The sequence below is a fragment of the Neofelis nebulosa genome, chromosome 11 (genome assembly GCF_028018385.1).
Source record: "Neofelis nebulosa isolate mNeoNeb1 chromosome 11, mNeoNeb1.pri, whole genome shotgun sequence".
NCBI classification, from domain to species: Eukaryota; Metazoa; Chordata; class Mammalia; order Carnivora; family Felidae; genus Neofelis; species Neofelis nebulosa.
In genome coordinates this window covers 21,248,533-21,269,114 of record NC_080792.1, presented here as the reverse complement: position 1 = coordinate 21,269,114, position 20,582 = coordinate 21,248,533, and the positions used below count along the sequence as shown (strand labels likewise).

At 37.4% G+C, this 20,582-nt stretch overlaps 1 protein-coding gene across 5 annotated transcripts in view; it reads left to right on the top strand.

Annotated features, from left to right (window-relative positions):
- The window catches only part of POLI (DNA polymerase iota), a 47,473-nt gene that overhangs the window by 6,860 nt on the left and 20,031 nt on the right, over positions 1-20,582 (top strand). For 2 of the 5 annotated variants that reach the window (XM_058692041.1, XM_058692043.1), the window contains 6 exons: positions 2,655-2,807; positions 4,960-5,196; positions 7,434-7,612; positions 9,172-9,263; positions 12,023-12,153; positions 19,368-19,573. In XM_058692041.1, coding sequence (XP_058548024.1) covers positions 2,655-2,807; positions 4,960-5,196; positions 7,434-7,612; positions 9,172-9,263; positions 12,023-12,153; positions 19,368-19,573 — 998 coding nt within the window. The remainder of the gene's footprint in view (positions 1-2,654; positions 2,808-4,959; positions 5,197-7,433; positions 7,613-9,171; positions 9,264-12,022; positions 12,154-19,367; positions 19,574-20,582) is intronic. The other 3 variants (XM_058692045.1, XM_058692044.1, XM_058692042.1) reach the window with 2 other exon arrangements.

The following is a 20,582-nucleotide window of genomic DNA, read 5'->3' as shown; positions in this document are numbered from 1 at the left end:
TGGTCATTTATACATATATTTTCTGTGAATAACCTATAGGCCTGATTTTCATTTGGATTGCTCTTTTTCTTCTAATTGGCCTATATCATTTTTTGGAAGTTAAAGAAATTAGCTCTTTGATACCCATGTATTATAAATATATTTCCAATTTGCATTTTACCTTTTAAAATTTATTTATGGTGTCAGACTTATCGGTCTTTCCCTTATTACTTTTATGCCACTGTATTTTTCATCTTTTTCATAATTAAAATGTCATACTGGAAATTTAGTTGGTAAGTCTGACTTTTTATACGGATTCTTTTTTTTTTTTTTAATTTTTTTTTTAACGTTTATTTATTTTTGAGACAGAGAGAGACAGAGCATGAACAGGGGAGGGGCAGAGAGAGAGGGAGACACAGAATCAGAAGCAGGCTCCAGGCTCTGAGCCGTCAGCCCAGAGCCCGACGCGGGGCTCGAACTCACGGACCGTGAGATCGTGACCTGAGCTGAAGTCGGACGCTTAACCGACTGAGCCACCCAGGCGCCCCATACTGATTCTTAATTTATCAAGTATCTTGAGAGAATTAGACATGCACTAACATTGGGGCACCTGGCTGGCTCGGTCAGTGGAGCATGCGACCCTTGGTCTCAGATTTGTGAGTTAAAGCCCCATGTTGGGTGTAGAGATTACTTACAAATAAGATCTTTTAAAAAAATGCATAATATAATAACAAATATTCTGGGGGCACCTGGGTGGCTCAGTTGGTTGCGCGTCCAACTCTTGATTTCAGCTCAGGTCACGATCTCATGATTCATGAGATCCATCCGCACCTCAGCTCTGTGCTGTCAGCATGGAGCCTACTTGGGATTCTGTCTCTCCTTCTCTCTGTCCCTTCCTTGTGTGTGCGCTCTCTGTCTCAAGATAAATAAACTTAAAAAAAAAAAAACTCTTAAGCATGATTTGTGCATTAATAAAATTAACTTTGTTAATTTTTCTCATAGTATTTTTTGAGTTGAAGTAGGAACATAGCTTAATAGTCCTATGCTGAATTTATCCCTGACCTACTTATAACGTATCTTATTGTTTCATATTTTTCTAAAATATGTATACGTTTTTGTCTAGATAGTTTTTTCTCTAATTACAAACTCCTGTCTTTGGCCTTACATGTTTAGTAAATGCATCTTATTTATGCAGTTGCCAGCAAAAAACTATTAACTTCAGAAATGGGATAAGTGATTTATCCCTGTGACCTAATAATAGAACCCATATAATCAATCAATTCAGTGATTCACCAGCTTTGTGCATGATCCTGTGTTTAATTTGCTTTTCTGCTTAGTATTTAAAACCTTGTCCTTTAGTTTTCTTATGTAGTATATATACTTTCGAAAAAATTGCAGAAATTGATGTATGAAATGCAAAAGAATCCTTTTATGTGATCAAAAACATTGTCAGTCTCAGGACAGATAAATAGTTTTCTCTAGGTAGAGTGGAAGTGATTTTTGGTGGTCACTGGGTCACATTATATTTATTAATTGTTTTCTCATGATATTATCAAGTCGGCATCAATAAAATAGAGGTATTTTTAGTATTTATGTAAAAAAGCGATCTGTCTGGAATGACATAGTACTTTTATTTCTGAGCTTTCATATTATAGGACTTTGAGAACCTATGCATTTAAATTTTTTTTTTAATGTGTATTTATTTTTGAGAGAGAGAGAGAGCGAGCAGGGGAGTGGCAGAGAGAGAGGGAGACACAGAATCTGAAGCAGGCTGCAGGCTCTAAGCTGTCAGCACAGAGCCCACCGAGGGGCTCAAACTCATGAACTGTGAGATCATGACCTGAGCTGAATTTAGATGCTTAACTGATTGAGCCACCCGGGTGTCCTGCTTATGCATTTTTAAATAAGAAGAGGCTGGTAATTTGTATTCTGCCATTCTACTAGTATCAGTAGAGATTCAGAGAGAAGTGAAAATTCTTCTCAGTGATTACAGAGTTATTAGTTTTAATCCTATAAAGAATTAATTGTCCTTTTGAATTTATTTCACATCTTGGTTCACTTCAGTTTAGCAAGCATTTGACTTAAGGACAGGGTATTTGCTAGGTGGTGGACATTCAAATACATGTAAGTCATGGTGCATATCTACCCTTGAGGAAAAAGCTGGGGGATGACTGGTCAAAATCTTACATTGTAGTATATTTTGAAAATTAAGTGACTTTTCTTTTTGATTCAGTAATAATTGGAAGTTTTAAATTTTGTCTTTTTAAAACTCTTGTGGAAAATATAGTGGAATATATTATTACTTGTTTCTGCTTTTCTAGGCTGACTGTAATTTACTCTTTTGACCCACTGTTTCAAGATCATAATGAACGATAAGCATTAATATTTAATGTACTACAGGTATAGAAATTTTAGGTATAGGAGATTGAGCTAAATCTAGTGCTGTGAGCATCTGCCCAGGGAATGTCATTTTGGACTTACTTTGTTGGAAAATATTGCCTTTACTCAAAATGTGGTACAGAAAAAAACTCCCAGTTAACTGAGGACTTTTTAAAAGATATTGTGGAAGGGTGAAATCTGTAACATACCTGATGTATTTTTAAGCATAAAATAGTTACATCTATTTTAGTTATGGCCTTAGTTAACATCTGTGCACCACTATTATTTCAATTTAGAGTTGTTGGAAGAATTTAGTCCAGTTGTTGAGAGACTGGGATTTGATGAAAACTTTGTGGATCTAACAGAGATGGTTGAGAAGAGACGACAGCAGCTTCAAAGTGATCAACTTTCAGCGCTGACTGTGTGCGGTCATGTATATAATGACCAATGTAAGTCAATTCTTTCTTTAGTGACTAAAAGTGCCTACATTTCTTAGTGTTCACTGAATTCACTGAGCTTAATGAATGGACTTTATCTTTCTGAAAATTTTATGTCTTTTGTTGGAGGTATAACCAAATTTCAGTGGTCTGTCTAAAATGATTAAAATTAGGTGTTCCATGTTAAGAAGGCAGAAAATGAGATTTTGGTGATCTGTAGCTCAGTGGTCCATGCACTTTTCATTTCTCTGACACAGTTTGTGTGTTACTGTTTTTAAGAGCCATACCTTTTTCAGTTATAATAACTGCCTTGATAGTATATTTTTTATTCTCCTAAAACTGTCTTTAAGCAAATTTTGAGGTAAACTAAATTTGTCTTTTTGCTTGTTCCTTCTATTCCCCCAGGCATCAAGACACTCATGTTGCTCTTTGACTTCCTGATTTAACCCCCATGGAAGCTTGTCCAGGCCTACCTGCCATCTTTTGCAAGCTCATATTCAGTCCGTTCGATAATCTTTGCCAGCTGTTAGCAAGAAAGCAGAATGGTCCATCTCCTTCACATATTAAAGTGTGAATGACTGATGGTGTTTCCAGAGATATTTACATTTGAAAATAAGCTTCAGTAAGCCCCAATGAATATTGTAACTCTGCTGGTGACTTCTGTATCATGCCACATGGAAGACACACTACTCTGCATTTGTAGATTTGCCCTGACCTTCTTGCCCCTATATCTCAGCATGTGTGTCCTCTTAGTCTAGTTCCCTGCCTCTCTGATAGTAAAGAAAAGGAGGTAGAGCTATAGTTCTCTTCTAGAAGAGAACACGAAGCTTTTCATGTGTCTTTTGTACCTGTGCTCTGTTGTCACTTATAAGGACTGAATAGAATAATTTTTAAAGTAAATTCAGTATTTGTTAGTACATATTACAGAGAGCTAGGCTTTGTATCCTAAAAAGAAAATGTAATTCTTCATGAATGCTTCCTTTCAAGATTTTGTTAAAAAATTTTTTCTAACCTACAGAAAAGTTGACAGAATAGTACTGTGAGAACACGTATTATACCATTCCTTATAGGTACACTCAGTGCTGTTTTGCTACCTTTACTTTATCTTGCTCCCCCTTTATTGATTGATGGTTGATTGATGAGCCATTTAAAAGTAAATTGCAGGTGTCGTGACACTTCATCTGTAAATACTGCTGAGAATAAGGACTGTCTCATATAATTCTAATACCATTTTCACCCCCAAGAAAATTTGTTTCTGTATAATTTCCCTACACTTTTCATAAAAGATCTCTCAAACTATGTACAGATTCAGAATTGTTTTCAGTAGCACATCTAGTTACTGTGTGTAATGTTTTGATTTAGGTCTTTAAAGCTGTAATCTTAGCTCTCTTATTAATGTAATACTTTTACTTTTATGCTTGCTTACAGTTAAAAATGAGTAAAAGTTTTACTAATATCAGTAGGAATTTTTTTTAATGTTTATTCATTTTTGAGAGAGAGAGTGCGAGCAGGGGAGGGGCAGAGAGAGAGAGGGAGACACAGAATCGGAAGCAGGCTCCAGGCTCTGAGCTGTCAGCACAGAGCCCGACACAGGGCTCGAACTCACAGACCGTGAGATCATGACCTGAGCTGAAGTCGATCGCTTAACTGACCGAGCCACCCAGGCACCCCTTAATGATTAACAGATTAAGAAACTTGATCTCTCATAGAAAATTCCTACTGATGGGGTGCCTTGGTGGCTCAGTCGGTTAAGCGTCTGACTTGGTTCAGGTCATGATCTCATGAGTTCAAGCCCTGCATCAGGCTCTCCGCTGTCAGCACAGAGCCCATTCATTTCCTCTGTCTCCCTCTCTCTCTGCCCTTTCTGCACTTTCTCTCTCTGTGTCTCAAAAATAAACAATTAAAAAAACATTTGTTAATCGTTAAGCACTTCCAAGATGCATTCACTATCGCAGTCACTTGGAATTCACTTCTGGTAGTTATTTACTTTACAGAATTCCTATGAAGAACAAAACAGATGAGTTAAATGGCCGGCAGTATGGTGGTGTTGTGGGGGAGGAGATTGGATGTAGGTTAAGCCCTGTGCCTTTTTAAAACTCATTTCTAAAGAAGAAAATTAAGATTTTTTTGTAGTGACTTGTAATGACATTGGCTGTTTTTATAGATGTAAACCTGCATGACATCTTGCACGTCAGACTCCTTGTTGGATCTCAGATTGCAGCAGAGATGCGGGAAGCCATGTATAATCAACTGGGTCTCACTGGCTGTGCTGGAGTGGCTTCTAATAAATTATTGGCAAAATTAGTTTCTGGTGTTTTTAAACCAAATCAACAAACAGTCTTACTACCTGAAAATTCTCAAGTTCTCATTCAGAGCTTGAACCATGTAAAGGAAATGCCTGGTAAGACGTATATATTTGAAAAGTATACATTAATTGCATTTCTTTAATTTTCAAAATTGTAGATACATGTAATTAATTCTTAGAGCCTGTATCCTTGGCTCTTGGAGGAAACCCAAAACCCTAATGTTCTCTGGAGGGAATCTGGATTAGGAAATCTAGGAAAGTGCTTTTCTAGTTTCACCTACTTTTATTTTAGTATAGTTTGAATATGATCATGAAAGTTATAACCTGGAAACGTGGTCCTTTATTTCCAGTCCCTGCTTCATATTCTTATACTGTACACTACATTTGGAGAGGGGCATTGGTCTTTTACTAACTCTGCTTTGGGATTATATAGAAAATATTAGGGCTACAAGGGACCTTGCAAAGCATTTAGGCCAAGTTCTTGTTTTAAAAAACTTTTTTTTTTTTTTTAACATTTATTTATTGTTGAGAGACAGCGACAGACAGAACATGAGCAGGGGAGGGGCAGAGAGAGAGGGAGACACAGAATCCGAGGCAGGATCCAGGCTCCAAGCCGTCAGCACAGAGCCTGACGCAGGGCTCGAACCCACTAACCGTGAGATCGTGACCTGAGCCGAAGTCGGACGCTCAACTGACTGAGCCACCCAGGCGCCCCTACCAAGTTCTTATTTTAAAGATGAAGAAACTAATTTTCTTGAGGCGGTTAGTGACGTATTCAGGGCATGGGGCAAATTTCTGTCTTTGAAGATCAAATACTTATGTTTTTATAGACCATTAATAAGGGATGTGTTAAACTTCATTTCTATGGCATTGCTGGGGAATAAGATGTTATAATAGAATTCTGTGGAAATGAATTTTTAGGACAACTGAACCTTCAGATGTCATAACTTCATATTTTTAATCCATGTATGTGTGATTACAAACATTTTTGTTCATATAGCTTGCAGTTTTCTGAGTCTGCAACAGTTAACTATGTCAGGTTGTAATAAATTAAGGACTATACTGATACAGTCATAAATAATGTTATTACTTGGCTTTATTTTTTGAGTTCTTGGATTTGTTTCTTTTTTTACAGACTTTCTGTTCCTTATTGCCAAATTGCCAGCCCTCTTTTATTTCAGCTGTGAACATATCTGTTACTCCACTTAAAATTTTTTTTTTAACGTTTTTATTTATTTTTGAGACAGAGAGAGACAGAGCATGAATGGGGGAGGGGCAGAGAGAGAGGGAGACACAGAATCGGAAGCAGGCTGCAGGCTCCGAGCCATCAGCCCAGAGCCCGACGCGGGGCTCGAACTCACAGACCGCGAGATCGTGACCTGAGCTGAAGTCGGACGCTTAACCGACTGCGCCACCCAGGCGCCCTCCTGTTACTCCACTTTAATAATTTCCCCTCCATACCAGTTGGCTTTGATTTACTTCTTTTACTGTGCAGGGAAATCAGAAGACTGTAGAATTAATTTTTTCTTTTTTTTAATTGAGAGAGGGGTGCTTGGATGGCTAAGTCGGTTAAGCATCTGAATTTCAGCTCAGGTCATGATCTCACAGTTTGTGGGATAGACCCTACTTTGGACTTCCAGCGGACAGCTCTCTCCCTCTCTCCTGTCTCTGCCCTTCCCCCACTTACACTCTCTCTGGCATGCTGTCCTTCCCCCCCCACCCCCAATAAATAAATAAATATTTTAAAAAAGAGAAATAAAGGGGCATTAAATTACCTGAGCATCTCAGGTAAGGTGATAAACTATGACTGAGTGTTAGTGCAACAACTTTTGCTAGGAGTTTTGCCAATGAGTAGATTTTTTTATTTATTTGCTTTATGGCTCTTGTATTTGGGCAAGTAAATATTGGCAGATACGACTTGTGGATAAATGTGTGATATATGCAGGAGTCAGATTAGCTAGTAAGCACATGCTAATTAATTTTATTTAGTGACAGTCTTTCTTTGCATAAATAATAACCATGACTCTTGAATACTTCCAAAATGTTATATAACAGGTGGTAAATACTTCATTTTATCAAGACAGCATTTCTTGGTTATCTCCATATTCATTATGTTGTACTAGGGTTGTTAGGTTTTGGAAGTGGTTCATTTAAGAGACCCTGAATAAAAGAAGGACAGCCTAGTTTTCAATAAAATTTAATCCTAGCACAATATTCATTATGGTATTGAAAGATGTGTTTGATGGTATTGAAAAATGTGTATTATATATACTTGAATTAGCTTTATTTTAAGGAGAAAAGCTACTATAACACTGTATTTCTTTTTTGCCTAGGTATTGGCTATAAAACTACCAAACGTCTTGAAGCTCTGGGTATCAGAAGTGTGCATGATCTCCAAACCTTTTCATCCAAAATACTAGAAAAGGAATTAGGAATTTCAGTTGCACAGCGTATTCAGAAGCTCAGTTTTGGAGAGGATAACTCTCCTGTGACACCCTCAGGACCACCTCAGGTATGTGATAATGATATTTATTGTAATTGTTGGCACATTATTTGAGATAAAGATTTCTGGTTTTAGTACTATGTTCTTACTATTCTAATTTGCTTACTAGGTTGAGTACATGATCACTTTCCTATGAGAAGGCTAATTTATTAGATTAGTAAATATTTTTAAATTGAATCTAAGAATTAGTATTTCAGCCTCAAGTTAGCTACCTTGATTAAATGCCACTTAATTTTTAACAGACTTTATTGTATACATTAGCTAAAATATTTCAATTTTTAAGAAATCTTGTTTTCTGAGTAGTCTAATGATTTAAGAAATATAGAGACAGGTATAATCACCCAGTTAACATTGATTGATTTTTTTTCCTATGTGACAGGCACTTTACTAAGTGCTTTACATACCTTAGCCCATTTAATCTTTACCCCAAAGCTTTGAGGTAGGTAGTACTATTATTTGTTCATACCTTTTCCCTCTCTCTCATTCTTTTTTTTATTTTTTTATTTTTTTTTAACGTTTATTTATTTTTGAGACAGAGAGAGACAGAGCATGAACGGGGGAGGGTCAGAGAGAGGGAGACACAGAATCTGAAACAAGCTCCAGGCTCTGAGCTGTCAGCACAGAGCTCGACGCAGGGCTCAAACTCACGGACCACGAGATCATGACCTGAGCTGAAGTCGGCCGCTTAACTGACTGAGCCACCCAGGCGCCCCATCTCATTCTTTTTTTAAGATGAGGATACTGGGGGCGCCTGGGTAGCTCAGTCAGTTAGGTGTTCAACTTCGGCCCAGGTCGTGATCTCACGGTTAGCGAGTTCGAGCCCTGAGTCGGACTCTGTGCTGGCAGCTCAGAGCCTGGAGCCTGCTTTGGATTTGTGTCTCCTTCCTTCTCTGCCCTTTCCCCGCTTGCACTGTCTCTCTCTGAAAAATAATTACTCAGTAAATTATTACTAAATAATTACAATTATCTCTCAAAAATAAACATTACAAAAAAATTGATAAGGATAATGTACTTTAGAAAGGTTAAGTAACATGTCCAAGGTTAAACTCAAATTCAAGTGGTAGGAGATTAAGAGCTTTACTGTAATCATAATCATAGAATAAAGGTTGGAGTTGGTACTAGAGCTTTTTGTGGTTGTTTATCATGAGAGAGAGGGAGAGAGAGCATGTATGCGTGCGCACACACACGTACACACGCATGAGCAGGGGAGGGGAGATGGAGAATTCCGAGCAGGCTCTGTGCTGTCAGTGCAGAGCCCAAATCGGCTCAAATTCATGAACCGTGAGATCATGACATGCGTCGAAATCAAGAGTCGGACGCTTAACCAAGTGAGCCTCCCAGGCGCCCCAGGTAGTAGAGCTTTATAATTTTCTTGACTTCCAGTGAGCTTTCTAGTGGAGTACAGTAGCTTGCAGATAAAAAGAGCTCATACAGAAGCGAACTAAATGGCTCAAACTGAGCACCAGAGGTAAATTAGTAAAGAATGTACTGAATATTTGGCATCCATGCTCATAACTGGACTTGCTTATTTGGGTTTATAATAATCCCTATTTGTGCTTCTTTGGTAGTCCTTTAGTGAAGAGGATTCATTTAAAAAATGTTCATCGGAAGTTGAAGCTAAAAATAAGATTGAAGAACTACTTGCCAGTCTTTTGAACAGGTGATTTTCCATTTTGCCATATCATCCTATATATTCTGTGTAAAGTATATAGAAAGTATACTTGATGTTCTTAGAATTTATAGAGTAACTAGAGACCGAACAGTATAAAGAGTGATCATTTATCATTGAATTTCTCTACATTATAAACTGTTGCAAATATAGGGACATATACTCTCAACTAAATTTAATCCGTTTACATTAGTTTTAATTTTAGTAACATTGTGATTATCCTTTGGATCTTAAGCTGCTCATGGTTATCTAAGAGGGTTTTATGGATATCTAGAATCTCTACACCTACAAATTTGTGATGATTGAGGTTAGGAAATTATTCAGACGAACAGTGATGGAGAGAGTAGAAGAACGCTTCTATCTCCTTTGCCTGAGACTGTGTGAAAGAAAATGGAGTCAGACAAAGGAATAGCTAAGGGGGGCTGTGCGTGAGCAGGGAGAGTGAGGGCGGTGTGTGTGGGGCACTGGTCTGGAAGGACATGAAAGTGTCAGCTGGGGGATTAGGAGTGTACGAATAGCATAGCATAAATGGAACAAGATGTTTAGTTTCTGATGCTCCTTTCCTATCATATATCTATTTCTCAGTATTCCATACAAGAGTATGATCTCTTTGCCTCCCATTTCTTTGATTTCTCAAAGTAAGGTGTTAGGGGTCTAGCACTTTTGGGTATCTGTGCTTCTGTAATGACTGTAACTATGACTAGAGAGAAAGGTTTTAGATGACTGTAAGTGTCAGTAAACTGATGAGGGAAGATTTCCTACAGCTTTGCTGTCACCTGCTGTGTGGTTCTCATGTCTTGAGCAGAGCCAGAGCGCATGGTTTGCTGCCTGGGCTGTGGCTGGCTGAATGACCCAGCTCCGGTGATATAACTCAGGCTGGGCCTGTGAGTATGCTGCTGAAACTGGGTCATCCACTTTGCTCCAGCTAAACGGAGGACTGCTGTGAAATGCCGGGCCATTGGCAAGAGTTCTACAGGTAGAGAAGCCACAGAAATTTTACAGCCCAGAAGAATCAGCCCAGAAATGAGACTAGATGCTTTAAACCTGTAATTACCACCTATGGGTGGCTCAGCCGATTAAATGTCTTACTTTTGATTTTGACTCTGGTTATGATCTTACCGTTGTGAGATTGAGCCCTGCATTGGGTTCAGTGTGGAGTGCAAAGCCTGCTTGGGATTCTCTCTCTCTCTCCCTGCCCCGCCCCCCCATGTTTTCTCCCTGTCTCTTTCAAAATAACATAAACCTAAAAAAAAAATCACTGTGAATTACTGAGAAACTGTGAACCGTTTCTCCTTATCTCTGCTTGCCACTCCCTCTACACCATGGCCCCTTATTTCAGTGACTGAGATATAATACCATCTATGTGACGAGCAAAAAAATAATTGTGTTTGTGTGAATGTGTTTTTTTTCTAGAAGAGTATATGATAACTAATGGTATAGCTATGTAAGAGGTGTAAAATCATAGAATTTTTTTATAACTTTTTTTAATGTTTATTTTTGAGAGAGAGAGAGAGAGAGCAAGCTCGAGCACATGCAAGTGGGGAAGGGGCAGAGAGTGAGGGAGACACAGAATCCAAAGCACGCTCCAGGCGCCGAGCTGTCAGCACACATCCCGACTTGGGACTTGAACTCACTAACCGTGGGATCATGACCTGAGCCAAAGTCAGATACTCAACCAACTCAACCACCCAGATGCCTCTAAAATCACATAATTTTTAACCCATCCTCTGGGCACTAGTTTAAGCTTGCTTAGAATATGACCTTTTCTTAATATGTCTTAATTAGTTATAGGAACCGAGTCAGACTCTTTGAATAATGACTTAGTAGAAGACACTTAACTGGAAGGTATTTAAACTAGTAATGTGTTTACAGGAACCATTTAAGATATCTTATTATTTTAGTAAGGCAACAATCAAGTCTTGCGAAAGAAAAATAAGAGAAAGAATTATTTTTTACAAAAATCCAAATTTTCTAGTTCAGAATTCAATTTGAGTATGTTTAACAATGTACAATATTTGTATTTTGTGTTTGTGATTTTTAATACATTACCATACATATAAAAAGGAAAATATTATTTTTTAATGACATTTATTCTAGTAATTAGATTTTCTGTTTAAGTGAATTTTGTATCTCATTAAAACTTTTCAACACTAAAACCAAGACCATTTGAATGAAACACTTTTTAAGATGCATGTACGTGTACTTATTTTCTTAAATGTGGCATATAATTGGTCTTTCAAGTTATTACTCTAATTTGCCATATAATGGTGGTATTACTGTCTCCTTGGATCTTTTCAGGGAGTGCTTTTTGACAAAATTATCTCATTAAAATTTTTTTCTTTTTGTAATCCTTTTTTCCTGTGTAAAAAATCTGTCATTTTTCATGTATTTGCCTCTGTCAGTGAATGATTCTCTTAGTTTCTTAAATTTCCTGCTGATTTTAATATATTGCTTTTGGTTATGTTTGGATTTGAATTATAAAAATGGCTTGTTATAATTATGTAATTGTATCTTATTTCTGTTCTTTTCTGATTGCCCTCAATTCTGAGTGAGGCCTGAGAGCCTTAACATTTAAGATTTCAGAGCTTTGGTGCATAGACTTGGTGACTATTCAGACACTTGTATTGCTTCCTGCCTAGTTATCAACTATGTTTATAATTGTTACGGTGATACCCTTAGGTTAAAAAAAAAAAAAAAACTTTAAGTAATACTTTTCTGATTCCTTGTTTCCACTTTCTCTTTACTTTTAGAGTATGCCAAGATGGAAGGAAGCCACATACAATAAGATTAATAATCCGTCGGTATTCACCTGAGAATCACTGTAGCCGTGAGAGTCGTCAGTGCCCTATTCCATCGCATGTAATTCAGAAGTTAGGGACAGGTTTGGGATATTTTTCTAATAATTTAATTGGCAGATTGAACTCTTAAAAAAACAAAAACAAAAACTTTGAATTAGCAATATGGCCCAAAGATGGAGAGTCTTCACAGGGAGTTAATAGCTTCACAGGAAGCTATTAAATACCTTCATTATATCAGGAATTTTCACAGAACGACTTTGTTGTTTGTTGTTTTTTAATAGATAATAAAAATAAAGCTGCAGTTAACAGTGTTCCCCAAGTACAGAGAAAACAAAACTATGATAATGTGTTACATGATTCAAGATAACTTCTTTATGGGCATTTAGGTCGTTTCCATTTTTTGGCTATTATGAAAAATGATGCTATGAACATTTGCATGCAATTCATTGGGCAGATATATGTTTTTGTTTATCTTGGGTAGATTACAGAGAGTGGAACTGCTGGGTTGTATGTTAAGTTGAACTTTTAGGAAACTGCCAAACAGTTTTCTGAAGTGAGTATAAACATTTGTATTCTTACCAAGAATGCATGAAGGTTCTAGGCTTTCATATTCTCTTCACACTTAGTATTGTCAGTTTCTTTTATTTTTTTCTTTCTGTTTAATTTCTTTAATGTTTCCAATACTAATATTTTTTCCAAAAAGTAGAGGAAACATCTCCAGGTATTTATCTAGCATTTATAATTTTCATACAGAAATGGTATATGGCATAGTGCCATAGTTTTAACATTAAAAAATAATTATTTTAAATTATAGTAAATTATAAAAGTATTCACATGCATAATCATTATAAGAATTCAGAGTTTTACAAACTAAAATAAGAGAAAAAAGTAATTTTTTCAATTTAAATCAAAAGTCTAATTTTTTAGGACGTTTACTTCATCATTCATTTATTTATACTAGTTGCTTTGGTATACTTTTAGGTTGGATAAGATATATCTTCTCTTTGTTATAGGGTATCTATTCCATTATTTTAGGTACACTTTCTTGAGCAGAATGTATGTATAATGATATAATGATTATGTATATATAATGATATACAAATTATAGCTTTTTGCGTGTTAATATAAGTTGGTGTATTTTACTATAGTCATTCTTGTGGCCTTGTAGTAGTATTTCATTGTGTTTTGGGTTTTTTTTTTTTTTTCTTTTATGGATAATGCTTTTGGTGGTCTATGTAAAAATTCTTTGCCTCACCCAAAAGTCACAGATATTTCCTCCTGTGTTTTCTTTTAGAAATGTATAGTTTTGGGGTGCCTAGGTGGCTCAGTCTATTAAGCATCCGACTCTTGATTTTGGGTCAGGTCATGAACTCATGGTTTGTGAGATTGAGCCCGCCTCAGGCTCTGTGCTGACAGTGCAGAACCTGCTTGGTTTTCTCTCTTCCTTTCTCTCTGCCTGCTCGTGCATGCTCTCTCTCTCAGAATAAGTAAACATTTAAAAACATTAAAAAAGAAAAAAGAAATGTATAGTTTTAGGGGCACCTGGGTGGCTCAGTCGGTTGAGTGTCTAACTCTTGATTTCAGCTCAGGTCATGATCTCACAGTTGTGAAACTGAGCCCTGCGTCAGGCTCAGCATGAAATTCAGAGCCTGCTTGGGATTCTCTCTCACTCCCTCTTTCTTTGCCACTCCCCTGCTTGTGCTCTCTCTCAAAATAAATAAATAAACTTTAAAAAAAAAGAAAAAAGGGCACCTGGGTGGCTCAGTCAGTTAAACGTCTGACTCTTGGTTTTGGCACAGGTCATGATCTCACAGTTTGTGAGTTTGAGCTCCACGTTGGGTTCTGTGGTGACAGCTGGGAGCCTGCTTGGAATTCTCTCTGCCCCTCCCTCCTTCCCTCTCTCTCTCTCTCTCTGTCTTTCTCAAATGAACATTTCAAAAAATTAAAAAAAAATTTATAGTTTTAAGCTTTACACTTAGATCCACTTTGAGTAAATATTTATGTATGGTGTAAGAATCTTAGTTCATTCTTTTGTATATGGATATCCAGTTGTTCCAACAGAATTTGTTAAATAGACTCCTCTTGGGGCGCCTGGGTGGCGCAGTCGGTTAAGCGTCCGACTTCAGCCAGGTCACGATCTCGCGGTCCGTGAGTTCGAGCCCCGCGTGAGGCTCTGGGCTGATGGCTCGGAGCCTGGAGCCTGTTTCCGATTCTGTGTCTCCCTCTCTCTGCCCCTCCCCCGTTCATGCTCTGTCTCTCTCTGTCCCAAAAATAAATAAAAAACGTTGAAAAAAAAAAAAATAGACTCCTCTTTCTCTCTTGAATTGTCATGGCACCTTTGTTAAAAACTAACTGACAACAGAAGTGTTTCTTTCTTTATATGCTTAGTCCATTGATTTATGTGGTTATCCTTCTTTTTTTCTCAACGTTTTTTTTTTTTTTTTTTTTTTTTTTTTTTTATTTATTTTTGGGACAGAGAGAGACAGAGCATGAACGGGGGAGGTGCAGAGAGAGAGAGGGAGACACAGAATCGGAAACAGGCTCCAGGCTCCGAGCCATCAGCCCAGAGCCTGACGCGGGGCTCGAACTCATGGACCGCGAGATCGTGACCTGGCTGAAGTCGGACGCTTAACCGACTGCGCCACCCAGGCGCCCCAATATATGGTTATCCTTCTACCAGTGCTACCCTGATACTTTGTTGTAAGTTTTGAAATTAAGTAGTGTAAGTTCTCCAGCTTTGTTCTTTTTTGAAATTCTTTTGGCTATACATGATCCTGAGCTTTTGTTTGTGGGAAGATTTTAAAATAGGAATTTGATTTGCGTATTTGTTTTAAATTTATTCAAATTTTGTATTTATTTTGAGTCAGTTTTAGTAATTTTTAATCTTATAGGAATGTATCCATTTCATCCAAGTTGTCTAATTTGTTGGCATGAAGTTGTCAGTATTCTTTTATTATCCTTCTAATTTTTGTAGGATCTATAGTGATGTCTCCTCTTTCATTCCTGATTTTGGTAATTCATGTATTCTCTTTTTTTCTTTATAATTCTAGCAAAGGTTTATCTGAGTGAGGCCTTATTCAGGTTTTATTTGTCTTTTCTAAGATTCAACTTTTGGTATCATTGATTTCTGTGTTGTTTTTCTACTTTCTATTTCATGTATTTTTGCCCTGTCTTTGTTATTGCCTTCTTTTTTCTTGCTTTAAGTTTAATTTGCCTTTTCCCCTCTGGTTTCTTAAGATGGAAGCTTACATTATTTATTTTATACAGCTTTATTTTCTAATAATTCAAGTTTAAAATTATACATTTCCTTTTAGTAGTGCTTTAGCTTCATTCCATAATTTTTGTTGTATTTCCTTTTCATTAAGGTCAAAATTACTTCTAATATCCTTGTGATTTCTTCTTTGACCCCAATCTTGTTTAGAAATTTGTTTAATTTCCAAGTATTTGATGGTTTCCCAAATTTCATTCTGTTGTTGATTTCTACTTTAATTTCATATTGATCAGAGAACATATTTTGAGTATTTTCAGTCTGTTCAGATTTATTGAGTCTAATTTTATTGCCTAGCATATGGTCTGTCCTGGAAAATGCACCATTTATGTTTGAAATGAAGATTTGAGCAACACTATCAAACCATTCTCCGTAACTAAAATGTATGGAAGACTCTACCAACGCAGCATTTTTGAATGACAATTTGTCCGGATATATAATTCTTGACAGTTTTTCCTTCCATACTGTGAATATACTATTCTCTTGTCTTCTGGTTTCCATTATTTATGGTGAGAAAAGAGTTTTCTATTAATAGTGTTATCAGTCTCCTTCCAATCAAGAGAGAAAAACCACACAAAAATTTGCATAGAGAATGTTCACAAAATTATTAAACTATGATGGGGAGTGACTCTAAAGGTATAAAGAGAACTCTTCTTTTGTTTGTTTTGTAATGTTTATTTATTGTAAGAAGGAGAGAGAGAGAGTGCACACATCGGGGAGGGGCAGAGAGAGAGGGAGGGAGAGAATCCCAAGCAGGCTCTGCACTGTCCTTTAAGAGGTACCCAAGGACTGAGGAAAAGTACTCAGGGAAGGACAAACTTGGAAAGGAGAGTCCCCCTACCCCTCAAGGAGAAGGTGTGGTTGCAGAACATTGGATGGCAGAGAAATCCTTTGAATTCCCTGGCCCAGAGCTGGTCCATAGTTACTGGGTGAGGAGAAAACCATCCTCTGATCTGTGGATAGCTGGTGGGCACACAGAAGGAGTTGGGATGGTGGGAGCTTGCTTACTGATGAGGCAGTGCATGAGTTGGAGTATGCAGTGTTCATGTTGGGAGGGCTTCTGTTACCAACCTTTTAGGATGCAGGCAAGCTGAGGCTAGTGGCTACTTGTGCTGAAGAAATCTGTATTCTGCTAGGGCAAAGGTGGAAGGGATGGTGCCTGCATAGGAAGAGCTGGAGGAAGCACCCACCTAAGTCAAGGCAGTTAGGTGAGTGTGCAGAATGAGTTGGGGCACTTCCTGGTAGGTATGGTGTTTGAGTTTGAGTTGGTAGTGCCATGGTACATAGTCACTAAGCTCAGACTTGGGCTCGAGGTTGCTTAGGGACTGGGCATTCCACATGTGTGTGATATGGCAAGCACTGTTAGATGTGCCCACATGTACTACCAACAAACCATGTAATGAATGGAAGCAAGAAAAATTAAATGGCAATACATCCAGGAAGAGAAGCTGCCTTTCTCCTTTAGTGGTCTTCTGGTGTTCTTTAATGACAAAACTTAGTATCATATTCAATGTAGAAAATTTTAAAGAGTCTAAGCATTATCAGAGCAGGTACTGAAGGGTGAATTTGGAGCTGAGCTGTACTGCACTATAACAACAATTGTATTGTTATTCTCCTTCATGTGATGGGTCATTTGTCTCTTTGTTTTTCAGCAGTTTGACCATGATGTGTCTAAAAGTATGGAATCTTTGTGTTTTTCTTACTTGGGATTTATTGAGCTTCTTGATTCTGTAGATTAATTTTTTAATGAAATTTGCAGAATTTTAGGCTCTTATTTCTTCAAAAACTCTTTCTTGCCCTTTTTCCCCTCTCATCTCCTCTGTGATTCTCATTGTGAATATGTTGATATGCTTGATAGTGTCCTACAGATATGTGCAATTCTGTTCATTTTTTCTTCAGTCTTTTTTCTCTCCTTTTTCAGATTGGATTTCTTTTTTTTTTTTTTTTAAGATTTTTATTTTTTGCAGTAATTTCTATACCCAATGTGGGGCTCAAACTTGCAGCCAGGCACCCCAAGATTGGATAATTTCTATTGAGTTGCCTTCAAGTTCTCTTGATTCAGCTATCCAAACCACTGTTGCCCATCTAGTGATTCTATTTGTTTTGATTACTGTAATTTTAACTCTAGATTTGCTATTCGCTTTATTTGTGTGTTTGATTCTGTTTCCTTATGAGATTCTCCTTTCTTGGCAGTCTATCATATTTTACTTTAATTCCTTAAAATGGATTTCTTTAATTCTTTGAACATGTCCATGGTAGCAGCTTTGAAGTCTGCTAAATCCAACTCAAAGTCAATTTCTATCGACTGCTTTTTCCTCCTGACTAGATCACACTCCTGTTTCTTTATGTATTGTAATATTTTGTTTGAAAAATGGACATTTCAGATAATGGGTTTTAGCAACTCTAGATTTGGATTTTTTTTTCCTGTGGGCTCCCCGCCCCCCCGCCGCCTTTTTCTTTTCTAACTTGTCTGAACTTAAGCCACAGAATCTACCTCCCCTGTGATTTGTAGCCTCTGATTTCTCTGCTTAGCTTTCTTTTTCTTTTTTTATTTAAATTAAAAAAATTTATTTTGGCTTCTAGGCTACCCCTGTGTCTACATAGTTTAGTAGTTAGCCAATGACTGGTCAAAGCTTTTGCCTGAATGCTAGAGCCTGAAAGGCTTCTACCTTCTGTCAGTAGATAAATGCATGGGTTGGAGAGCACTTTACAAAATTAAGCCATTTTCAGGGTGCCGGGGTTGCTCAGTTGTTTGAACATCTGACTTGATTTCAGCGTAGGTCGTGATCCCAGGGTCATAGGATGGAGCTCTGCGCTGAGCATGGAACCTGTTTGGGATTCTCTCTCTCTCTTTCTCTCTCTCTCTCTCTCTCCCCTCCCTCCCTCCCTCTCCTGCTGCCCCTCTCCCCAGCTTATGCCCTCTCTCTTTCTCTCTCTAAAATTAAAAGAAAAAAGAAAAAAAAAGTGAGGCCATTTTCAGCTCTGCCTTAGGGGCTTTTATTTTCTGTAGCCCACTTGCATCTTCCGTGTATGTTGGTTGCTATTCTGTTCAGTCCCGTGTGGAGAGCTTGGGCCTTCTCTGGCCTCCCCTTCATGTGCATGCAGTCTCCCAGTCGGCTGGGTTGGGAGGAGAGCTTATCCAGTCCCTCTATGGCTCTCTCATTTCCAGATCTCCTGGGTAAATTTTTGGCTGGTCCACTGATGTTTTTGCTCATTCCAGTCACAACTACAACCTCAGGCTAGAGTGCTATGCAGTTTCCCCATTTGTTTCCTACCAGGTTTATTCACTTCACTGGGCTTCTGCCTCTGCCTCAAATCAAGTCTGTCCTTTCTGGCAACAGAGCTGCTGGCTTTCACAGCCAGCCTCACCTGGCAGGATTGCTGCGTGAAGATACGAATAATCCCAGCCAGTAAGGTTGCTGTCTCGTACTTTCTTATCTAAGTTCTCAGTTCATTTGCCTTTCATTCATTTCCAGACCCTCAAAATGGCTGTTTTGGGCAGTTTTGTTCAGTTTTGTTTTTCCAGTTTTTTTAATTAGAGAGAAAAAAAGCATGGTGGGGGCGGGTGGAGAGAGAGAGAGAGACAGAGAGAGAGAGAGAGAGAGAGAGAGAGAGAGAGAGAATATCCAAAGCAGGCTCTGCATTGTCAACCTAGAGCCCGATGCTGGGCTTGAATTCACGAACCTTGAGATCATGACCAGATCCGAAGTTGGACACTCAAGTGACTCAGCCACCCAGCCACCCAATTTTGTTAAGTTTTATTACGATTTTATGGGGAGATTTTCTTACCTCATGACACTTCCATAACCAGAAGTCCTGTATTTCAAATCTTTTGAAAACTTTAACTCATTTGGCATTTTGTCTTAGTGTTTAGGTTGGCTCAGTTTAGTATATAATATCAAGGTGTTTTCAATGATATCTTTTTAAAATTTCAACTTTTTAATCGAAGCAGTATACATTAGATTAAGCTTTTAATATTGATTATGATACAGTGTGCTTAGATACTGTCTTGTCAAACATTTTATTTAGGAAATTATGATGTGATGACTCCAATGGTTGATATACTTATGAAACTTTTTCGAAATATGGTGAATGTGAAGATGCCATTTCATCTGACCCTTTTAAGTGTGTGCCTCTGCAACCTTAAAGCATTAACTACTGCTAAGAAAGGGACTATTGATTATTATTTAACACCATCATTATCGACAACTTCCCGCTCTGGCAAGCGCAGTTTTGTGAGTACACTGTTTGATTTGTGTGGTTAAGTTACAAATCTAAGTTTGTGTTCCATGGATACAATTTAGAAATTCCTGCAGATAATATTGTTCAAATGACTTACTCGTATATTGTACCCATTACATAAGCATCACTGGATAAAAGAGAAAACCACTATGGAGGTTCCTTGTTTTGGGAGTGTTAACTTCCAAAAGTTTGGAGCAACCTTTCTCCAAAAACTGCACTACAGATAGCCATACGGAACTAATAGCAACAGTCTGTCATCATGGAAGACTTAACAGAAAATCACAAGATTCTACTGATGAGAAAATTACCTTTCCTTTTGACGTTGATCTTGAAATTTTCTATGAACTACCAGAAGAGGTACAAAAAGAGGAATATGATGATTAGCTAATATGTGAAAATATTCCAGATACTGACAATAAAAAAAAATTATACATAAGCTACCAGTGTCCCCCTAATGTTTTGCTAAAGTATTTACATTTTCTTAGTTTTAAAATTATATTAAATTTTGATAGCAAGATTGATATAATACAACTACTGATTCTACAGTTGTAGAAATTAAGAGTGTGGCAGTAGAGAAGCAGAGGCCAGTCATATTTTCAGGTGACTAAAAACAAAAGCCTATATATACGGCCATTTAGCACACCTCTAGTTACTAAATATGGGATGTTTTAGAAAATAATCATATTTTACTAAATTGTTCTTGCTTGTAGTTAACTGTTAATTTAAAATGATTTTATTATTTTCTTTGTTTTAATGTTTAATTAGTATAATTTCAGTAATATTTTCATTTACATTTAAGTTTAAAATGAGAACAGAATACTGTTACAGAAATAATGAATTAGTACCCTCTTCAAATTACATTTTTCCTGTGGCCCTTTTATTCCCTTTATTAACTGAAATTTAAGGAGGTATTTATTTTTTGCTTCTTTAAAAAAATTTGTTTTTAATGTTTATTTTTCAGAGACAGAGTGTGAGTGGGGGAGGGGCAGAGAGAGAGAGAAA